The sequence below is a fragment of the Corylus avellana genome, chromosome ca2, assembly GCF_901000735.1.
Source record: "Corylus avellana chromosome ca2, CavTom2PMs-1.0".
NCBI lineage: Eukaryota > Viridiplantae > Streptophyta > Magnoliopsida > Fagales > Betulaceae > Corylus > Corylus avellana.
This window is the reverse complement of record NC_081542.1, coordinates 22,318,202-22,328,586: the sequence shown is the minus strand read 5'-3', so window position 1 is coordinate 22,328,586 and position 10,385 is coordinate 22,318,202. Positions and strand designations below refer to the sequence as shown.

Here is a 10,385-nt window from a genome sequence, read left to right as displayed (position 1 = left end):
ATGGAGGAACTTGATTTCATTTATGCATTTGGAGTTTGCATCCATTGAGGGAAAAGTTTCAACCAATTGGGATGTACAACTCTCTTTAAAAGTATAGTGTCTCTTGGGGATGTACAACTCTCTCTAAAAGTATAGTGTCTCTTGGTATGTTAAAAGCAAATATTTTTTAAATGTCATGCGCTTATCACATACTTTTTTAATAATATTAATAAGATATATTATTTTTAATAATATTAATAAGATACCATATCTATAGACCAAAAAGACTTATTGATTGGTGTGGGATGGGGTCGTTAGCCTTTGGCTTAGGACTCCAAATGCGGTGTTAGCTAACCATGCTTCAAATATGCGAGAGATGGAACAAATTAACATAAAGCTAGCACATATAGCAACTATCCAATCATATATTTGAAGGACATGCTACTCAAGCATTAGTGCTAGGGGTGAAAAGCAGGTGATTATTAACCTCTCTAACCGCTAACCGCATTTATTATATAATATATATCTATATATTTTTATATATAATAGTAATATTTATACTTATAACATGATAAACTGACCATTAAATCACAATTTTTTTTTTTAGAGAATTAAATAACAATTTAAGTATTAATGTATTAGAGATGCTTCAAGAAATGCTAACGTATGGACGGAGTGCACACCGAAGCTTCACAAATACTCTAGTACTGAAGATGTTTTCCTTAATACTTTAGAGACGCTTCAAGAAAGGTTGACGGAAGAAGAGTTCCAACTGGTAATAGTAATAATGAGACAAGTTTGGCTTAGACGGAATGATGTAATTTTTGGGGGAGGTTTTCTGCTCCTGTTGAGCTCGTTTGCAAAGCCCAAGGCCTGCTAGATGCTTTTCAGAAAGCGGAACGAGGCAAACAACACCAACCAGTGTGTCAAGAGGTTGCAGCTGATTCAGGTTGGCAAAAACCTGCTTACAGCTTTATAAAAATTAATTGGGATGTGGCTGTAGACAAGGTGGAGCAAAAAATGGGTATGGGAATTATTGCGCAGGACCATGAGGGCAAGGTGATTGCGGCGATGTGTGCTTCAAGAAATTATGTTATAGATCCCTCTACGGCTGAAGCTATGTCAGTGTGGAAGATGGCAGAATTATGCAACAATATGGAATTTGATAAGATAAATATTGAAGGAGATGCCTTGGAGGTAGTACAAGCTTTGGCCCTAGAAAGTAGCTGCTAGAGGGAGGATATGGTATACTGGTCAATGATGCCAAAATTCTACTCAATCATGCCCAGCAACAGAATGTTCAACATGTGAGGAGGAGAGGTAATGATGCAGCGCATGGCCTAAGCTAAAACTACCCTTGGTAGTAGTGAGGAGAAAATATGGAGAGGAAATGTGCCGCCCTATATCCATGAGATTATCAGCGTGGAAGCGGGTGTTTTGGAGTATTAATGTATTCAGAAACCATTTCAAAATATATATATATATATATATTAATGTATTATCATTATAATTTATATAATTATATCATATGATCAATTGATAATTAAATCATATGATTATCTAATAACAAATTATACATATATAATAGGATATAAGTGTACAAATTCATACTAATACAATAATTAAGTACCTAGAGACTTCGTTCCAACTTCTAATTTATGTTATATGTCCATATATGTTATAAATTATAATTATACATATATATTGAATAATACAAATGTATAAGATCAATACTTAATTATATGATTCAATAACAATTCAAATATTTAATCATAGTATTCGTGTATAATGATAATGCTATTAGTATAATATCAAATTAACTAATTGACATTAGATTCAACAATGTATTACTTATAACCGCAATTGAAGTATTAATGTATTGTCATTAGAATTTATATGATTATATCACATGATTCACATGATCAATTATATAATAAAATTTGTAATTTAAACCAACCAAATTGACCAATTTTATATTTATCCCTAAATTATAATTATACATATATAATTAGGGGTGATTAATCAGTTATAACCGTCAGTTATTGGCCGCAACCGACTTGGTCCGCAACCGCAACTACCTAGGCGGTTATCGGTTATTTTATAACCAAGCCAATAACCGATGGGTTATAATCCCGTTTTTTTTTTTTTTTTTTTAATTTGGGCTTTTTAAGTATTTTAGGCCTTTAATTGGTTATTTTTGGGCTTATTTTAATCATTTTGGGCCAAGAATGTTTCAAAAAAGATAAAAATGAAAGAATGAGGGGGCCGTGAGAATGAGGGATTGAGAGGCAAGGAGGGATTGAGAGAATAAGATCATTTCAAAACGATGTCGTTTTGGATGTTTTATATATATATAGAGAGAGAAAGAAAGAGAGGTTATCGGTTATAACCGCTTTCCCCCTACCCCTAAAATGGCTAACGCAACCGTCTTAGTTGGTTAACAATTTTTAGTTATAACCGACCGCTTGAACACCCTTATAGATAATAACTTTTTTTTATTCCATTTTTTTAAGCCATTTATTAGTCATAACTGTGTCGTTTTTCACTTCTATATTTTCAAGCTTCCAGCAGTCCTAACCCTAAAACGAAAGTTCAAAACCCTCTCTCTTTCTCTCTCCAGATCGCATTTCTCTCTCTCGGAAAACCACAGTTCCATACGGCGTCTCTATCTGTAGACCGCTTGCCTCCGTCGTGCTCAAGTAAGCTCCTCTCTCTTTCTCTTTCTTTCTCGTCTCGCTCTCCGGTATCTCGTTTTGTGGACATCCCCTCCTCTGGTTCCCCTTCTTGTAAGCGATATGGATATGGGCGAGGCTGAGACTGAAGATTTTTGTTTGATTGTGATAGATTTTGGTTTGATTGTTTGTAGATTGGGTATGATTTTGAAGGTTTTCCATCTTCGTGAAAGCCTGTCGCCCAAAGGTACGTCCCAATGCATAATCTGGTTGCTTCTTTTTATTTTTTCTTGACGATTTCAAATCAAAATAAGACCAAATTACTTGGATTTTGACTCTGTGTTCGGGTGTTCTTTGGGGTGCTCTGTGTTAATTTTGTGGTGTTTTGTGACCAACCATGTATATCCCGCTCAGTAAAAAAATAAACTTCTTTTTTTAATGTGCCAGTTACCCCTAATTTTGTTGTCATTTGGGGATTTATGCAAATCTCTTGTTTTTCTCACTTCGAAACAGGTGACTATTTTCTTAGAAAAAAATCTGTAGATTTGCCTTTGTGTTGAGAGAACTATTGGTATTGGCTCTCATTTTCCTCCCTTCTAATGCATTATTTATTTTCCACAATTGTTTGATGCTAGGTATTAATAAATCCTTTGATAGTATCTAGTAGCCGTTGATATAATGAGAGGATACCTACATAAAGCATTATCTACAACAATAGAGTTCATAGTTGAAAGTGATAAAGGTATTATTTGATCCTATTCTTTCTTTATATTATTTTCTAGATAATTAATCCCATGTCATTTGCCAAGCGAAGTCTGGAATAAACTGCTGTTTTTGTTCTTTCAACATTGCAGCATATTGAACCTGTTGCTGGACAAGTTTCTGCAATTGTTCTGTCATACAAGGGAGTTAGCTTATCAGGTATATTCATTATCTTCAATTGTCACAAGGCTGCTAATTTTAAATACATTTGCTTTACATTATTAAGCTTATTGGATTGTGTAGTCCCTTGCATAATTTTTTTTTTATCATTCTATTTTGTACACAAGTTCTAAGTCCAACAAAAGGTTGAACTGGTTACAAATTATATTGAAATTCAAAAGTTCATCTTGCAGTTGAAATAAAATCAGATTTATGTTCGAAGTTCAAGAATTTACATATCTTTTTATTTTTTTTTATTTTTTTAAACTCAGATTAGCACAAATACATGACATTCAAGGTTTTCCATTGCAACACCTCCATGTCTTCAGTATGCACCAAAACCAAACATCAGAGGAAAACCACAACAAATGGACCTTAAAATTGTTAACTCTCTGTTTTTTGTTGTGGTTTTCCTCTGATGTTTGGTTTCAGTGCATACTAAAGACATGGAGGTGTTGCATTGGCGCAATGGAAAACCTTGAATGTCATGTATTCGTGCTGATCTGGGTTTAGAAAAATAAAAAAAGAAAGATACGTAAATTCTTGAATTTCGAACATAAATCTGATTTTATTCAACTGCAAGATGAACTTTTACATTTCAATATAATTTGTAACCAGTTCAACCTTTTGTGTCAGCAAGTTTTACCGTTTAGTGTTGCCAAAGAAGTAGAAAAGATCCATTAGTTGACATTATAGGTTAAAACTCCACTATCAATGACTTTCTGGTTATAACAAGAGTCTTTTTTGCAGACATAACAAGTATACGAGTCATTGTAGGTAGAAGTTCTCAATGGCTGCCTCAGAGGAGACTAGTGCTTTGTTCCCGATTTTCATTTTGACAATAATGGCCCTGCCACTGATACCTTATACAATTCTGAAGTTATGCCGAGCCGCCTCAAAGAAAACAAAGAGCATACACTGCCACTGCTCTGATTGCACTCGTTCAGGGAAGTACCGCAAATCAATATTTAAGCGGGTGAGTTCCTTCATTATCCCTTTGATGTATCTTCAATTCCATATTACATACCAAGTGTCGTTATTTGATCTAACCATGGTGTCAATTCTGGAATCATGCAGATTTCAAATTTCTCGACTTATAGCAACTTGACTCTGATATTACTTTGGGTCATCGTGATTGTCCTGGTCTATTACATAAAAAATATGAACCGCGAGGTAAATAGTTTAATCAAAATTTGAGCATTTGTTAGTGACCATGTGACAATTGTATCCTGTTATGATTTATTCAATTCCATGCTGCTACTTTCTAGTGAATCAAGACTTCTTATAGGAACTCATAACAATATGCTTTGAATGCTATATGTTGCATTTCACTGACATTCCTTTTTCTTTTTGGAATTTGTGATCAGGTTCAAGTTTTTGAGCCATTTAGTATTCTTGGATTGGAACCCGGAGCTTCAGATTCAGAAATAAAGAAAGCATATAGAAGACTATCTATTCATTACCATCCTGATAAAAATCCAGATCCAGGTTGAAGGTGTTTCAGTTCTTCAGTTTATATGTTTCATTTTCAGACCTTTGTATCAGTCAGGAAGATATAGCTTAGTACAAATAACCCATGCATGCTAATAGTTTCTTTTTTATTATAATATTTTCAGAGGCCCACAATTATTTTGTGGAGTATATATCAAAGGCTTATCAGGCTCTGACAGATCCAATATCGCGTGAAAATTTTGAGAAATATGGCCATCCGGATGGGAGGCAGGTAATATATCTTTCTTTATTATTTTTGTGAAATGAGGTGCAATTTCCATTTATGGTTTGTGTACTAGTACAAAATTATAAATGGTCAAATTTCAACGCTACATGTGATAATTTGTTGAAGCAGGGGTTTCAAATGGGCATAGCTCTCCCTCAGTTTTTGCTAGATATTGATGGGGCATCTGGTGGAATACTTCTACTTTGGATAGTTGGTGTTTGTATTCTGTTGCCTTTGGTGATAGCTGTTGTATATCTCTCGAAGTCGTCCAAATATACGGGAAATTATGTGATGCATCAAACTTTATCAGCATATTATTACTTGATGAAACCTTCTTTGGCCCCAAGGTATATATGTTAATCTTTTGTTACTTTATTTTGTTTACGAGCTACATTATTGTATCTAATAAAGTTCAATTAGGGTATGCTCTAGGCATATCACTATGATTTTCCTGTATTTTATTAGTTAGCACGTATTACAAATATTTAGTTCAATTTAAACATTGGCACATGAGAGTCATAGTTTGTGAAACTGGGTGTCTTACATATATAACAAACACGCACGTGCATACCCACTCACAAGTACATCATTTTAATATTTGGGAGATAACGCCTCTCCTGAAACTAAACCAAAATAAGAATCTGATTGGCATTACCCTCTACATGTTGCTGCTACACTTAGTTTTAACAATCAGTTGAAGTTTCTACACAACCCAATAAATGACATTGTACTGGTTAGTGGGATATTAGTGATAACAATCTTTGACAATGAGCTTGATTGAGATTTGCATTTTTGTTTCCTCTCATTCGTACATATTAAATCTGCTGCACATTAGCATGTAATCTTTGTTTTTCTTTTTTGCCATTCTAATATCATTCTTCATTATACAGCAAAGTTATGGATGTCTTTGTAAGAGCTGCTGAATATATGGAAATTCCAGTTCGTAGGACTGATAATGAGCCCCTCCAGAAGCTTTTCATGTTGGTCAGGAGCGAGTTGAATCTGGACCTTAAAAACATTAAGCAAGAGCAAGCTAAGTTTTGGAAGCAGCATCCAGCCCTGGTTAAGGTACTTTGTCAACTAAGATTTTGCTGTATTTAGCAATTAGTTTGCATTTCTATGGATTTTTGGTAAATTCTTATAGGATTGTTACTGCTTTCTGTTCTGTTCAGACAGAATTGTTGATTCAGGCTCAATTAACTCGTGAATTAGCAGCATTGCCTCCATCATTGCAAGGTGATTTCAGACGGGTGCTAGAACTTGCACCTCGCCTTCTTGAAGAATTAATGAAGGTGATTACGTCCTCTTTTACGTTCTTCAAGCAGACTTCCATAATCATTGCTAATTGTGTTTACCACTTTGAAGTCTCCACCTGTAAGCATGTGTTGTTGTCTCTTAACAATTAAATCTTGTGGAATGATGCTTTGTTAGAATTGATTGTCATAAGTGTTTGACAAATAACTCTAAACACAGAACACTCACAAATTTCTTAAAGGCGGCGAACCCTTAACTTCTGTTGAGCTATACATGTATGAATAATGGAGTTTCTGAGGGAAATTATGCAGATTTCGATTCTTTGATGCATTCTGAGTTTATCCTTGGTGTCTTTTGTAGGAAGCAATCTCGTACATTATCTCAGCAGTTTAGTAGAACTGCCTAGAACAGAATATGGGTGGCATTTTTTTTTTTTTTCACAACTCTCATTTGCAGTCTGAGTGTATATATGGTGTAATGAAAGGAATCTATTAGCATGTTTTCTGAGATATACTCTCTATAACAGAAAATAGAATTCCAATTTTTCCCCCTTTGTCTCTCGGTGGGGGGTTGGTTGAGGGGTAGGTTCTGAAAAACCTATTGTAGAGAAAAGGAAGTATCATAGAGGATGTACGAAGTTAGTGGTTCCACGCAAACTTTATGTTGAGTTTTAGAATTGATTTAGCTCTCAAGCAGGACTTTCTGAAATAGCTACGTACAGATTGTTAGATAGTTAAACAAAGTGTGGGATCTCCCGTGTGAATGGATGAACAAGTATTATAGAGGTATGTGAAGAATGTGAACTTCAAAAGGTGATTCACATATCACAGGCCAGTTAGTGGATGTGAATATTATAAATGGATCTGAAACAGAAAACTAGAGTGATTGAATCAAAAGATACTGGTTTTCATGAAAGACAGCATATCAGTTGTACTGGCATAGGATTCTTGGTAAGCAGGTTTCAGTTTACTAGCTTTGTGGAATAATTGATGTTCTACTTGCTTCTATCTTTGGCACCCAGTCACTTACTCAAAATCCATTGCTAGCATTCGTGAATAGACAGTTACTCTATATGATTGTGTATTTTGCCGATTTTTCTTTTTTCATTTTTCCTTTTTTTTAGGGGTGGGGGTTGTATTTTTCTACTATTACCAATCTCTTATTATCTGTGCAGATGGCAGTTATACCACGCAACGCGCAGGGGCATGGATGGCTGAGGCCTGCAATAGGGGTAGTCGAGCTTTCTCAATGTATCATTCAGGTGAGATGTGCTTTGAGGACATCTTTTATAAAAAAAAGACTTATTACAGTAACATGCGCTTTAATGACTTTATTCTTATCTTTATGACTAATTACAGAGTTTTTCTGGAATTCTTGGCTAGGCAGGGACTATATACGACTTTCTTAGCTTGTTCATATTATGTAGAAGACAGTAGCTAATAGATTGTATACTAATATCCTGAATAATGCAAATCATTCTCAACATGCTTTATTTTCTTCTACTCCAATTCTCAGATTATTTTTCTTGGTATTATTCCCAATAACTTTTGTATTGCTCTTGAATTCCAATATATAATACTTTCTGAGTTCCTAGTTGCAAACCTTTTGAAGATTTGCTGGTGGGCTAGCAGGCCGAGCAGCTTCTCATTCTGTTAGTTTGTTTCAGGCATGAATATGCTGTGATTTTTCTCTTGTTTGTAGTCTTCCCTGTGTCTTTTAGTGTTCTTGTCAAATTTTCCAGTCAGGTTCAGAAATTTGAAGCAAGTTCCAATTTATTTTTATCTGTTTATTGCTTGGCAAAGCTCATCGTGGTTTGGGTATTTGCATTTTTTGTTTTAGTGGTTGTACATACCTGACATTTTGTTTCTCAACAACTTTTTGCTCAATTTCATAGGAATATATCTGTCATTTTGTGTTGCAAAGAACTTTTGTTTTGTTAGTAAGTCATTTACTTAGATGGCTGCTTCCTGTTAACATTTCCATGTTTAGGGTTAATCTATTTTGTGTTCCTTTGTTCTTTTCCCAGTTCATACTCACAGTAGGATTCTTTTGTTTCGTTACCTGTGATGCAGGCTGTTCCTCTCAGTGCGAGGAAGGGAACTGGAGGATCTGCTGAAGGCATTGCAACCTTTCTGCAGCTGCCGCATTTCAGTGAGGCCATTGTCAAAAAGATAGCTCGTAAAGTAAGTAGATAAAATCTCTCTGTGGCTTGCGTCATGCAGGAATCTATTGTTAATCTGCCTCTTGCCTAGCTTTGACGGCAGAGCCACAACATTTGTTTTTGATGGCTGCCCTTTTTATCTGGAAATGTGCTATAATTTAAGAACCTGTGATGCGCTATTTCCCAATGACTTTAGCTATTTATACTTATCTTGTTTTCTACTTGATTAAAATCAAAATTTCTGAACAATGGAATTAAAGAGCTGTACCCACATTTTTGTTCCAGTTGCATATTTCACTTATAGTTTCTTCTACGTTGTGTATTTTCTTTTTATCATGTATTAAAATCATATAGGTTTTCTAAACCTATCCAATAAGTATTCAATTTTTTTTTTTTTTAATTTTTTTTTATCAATAATCAACACATATCATTAAAAGCGTAAGGCGCCTTTAAATATACAGGAATTATACAAAAGGCTTAATTAGGAGCAGACAGAAAGAACAAGGAAAATTACTTGTTGAGTAAAACGTATCTGATGAAATTTTGGAATGACGTTTGCTTTAACACAAGCCTGTTAATGACCAAAAATTAGTGTTGAGCGAATTCTGTCTGAGTATTGAATACATCTTGTGATTCCCCTCCCAAGATTTCCCCTTGTTACATTCTTTTTGATATTTTTAAAACATTTTTATTCTTCATTTGCAGAAGGTGAGAACGTTTCAGGACCTTCAGGACATGAGCTTGCAAGAACGTGCTGAGCTGCTTGTTCAGGTAGCCGGGTTCTCTCCTGACTGTGTACAAGATGTTGAGATGGTGCTGGAAACGATGCCTTGTATAACAATTGAAGTTACATGCGAGACTGAAGGTGAAGAGGGTATACAAGAGGGTGACATTGTCACGATCCATGCTTGGGTAACACTCAAACGTGGTAATGGCCTGATAGGTGCACTCCCCCATGCCCCATATTACCCATTTCACAGGGAAGAGAGCTTCTGGTTTATGCTTGGAGATCCTGTTTCAAATAATGTGTGGTTTTCTCAAAAGGTTAGCTTTATGGATGAAGCTGCAGCTATAACTGCTGCTTCGAAGTCAATTGAGGAGACTATGGAGGGATCAGGAGCAAATGTAAAGGAGACCAGTGTGGCAGTGAAAGAGGCAGTTGAGAAGGTGAAGGGTGGGTCTAGACTGGTGATGGGCAAGTTCCAGGCTCCAGCAGAAGGAAATTACAATTTGACTTGTTACTGCTTGTGTGACGCTTGGATAGGCTGCGACAGAAAGACAAACTTGAAAGTAAAGGTTTTGAGACGGACTAGGGCTGGCACCCGAGGTGGCCTTGTCGCAGAAGAGGGACCAGTTACGGAGGATGGGGTTGAAGAGGAAGAGGAGAATGAAGAAGAGGAATATGATGATTATGAGAGTGAGTACAGTGAAGATGAGGCAGATGAACAAGATGCTAAAAAGAAAGGACCTGCTGCCAATGGCACTCTCAATAAACGTGGGGGCTCGAGCTCGGAAGGTTCGGGCACAGATGAGGAGTGACACACAATTCTGTTTTATTAAATGATGAAACAATAAACATTTTGAGCTCACTTTAGTCATTTGAAGAACTTGACAACCATAACAGTGAGCCATTTATTTTGCCTTGCTTCATATAATCTGATTTGATACTTGAACGAACTCA

At 35.6% G+C, this 10,385-nt stretch overlaps 1 protein-coding gene across 3 annotated transcripts; it reads left to right on the top strand.

The window, feature by feature from the left end:
• The first annotated feature begins 2,547 nt into the window (after positions 1 to 2,547).
• LOC132170419 (dnaJ protein ERDJ2A-like) lies at positions 2,548 to 10,385 on the top strand. 3 transcript variants are annotated; one of them, XM_059581401.1, is made up of 14 exons: positions 2,548 to 2,678; positions 2,846 to 2,898; positions 3,287 to 3,393; positions 3,506 to 3,572; positions 4,350 to 4,548; positions 4,650 to 4,745; positions 4,940 to 5,060; positions 5,189 to 5,295; positions 5,419 to 5,636; positions 6,180 to 6,357; positions 6,462 to 6,581; positions 7,718 to 7,804; positions 8,616 to 8,726; positions 9,410 to 10,385. In XM_059581401.1, exons 5-14 carry the CDS (start codon positions 4,363 to 4,365, stop codon positions 10,241 to 10,243), a joined length of 2,058 nt encoding a protein of 685 aa, XP_059437384.1. In that variant the 5' UTR covers positions 2,548 to 2,678; positions 2,846 to 2,898; positions 3,287 to 3,393; positions 3,506 to 3,572; positions 4,350 to 4,362; the 3' UTR covers positions 10,244 to 10,385. The 3 variants fall into 3 exon arrangements, with proteins under 3 accessions (XP_059437384.1, XP_059437382.1, XP_059437383.1); XM_059581399.1 differs by having other exon boundaries at positions 4,323 to 4,548; XM_059581400.1 differs by lacking the exon at positions 3,287 to 3,393 and having other exon boundaries at positions 4,323 to 4,548.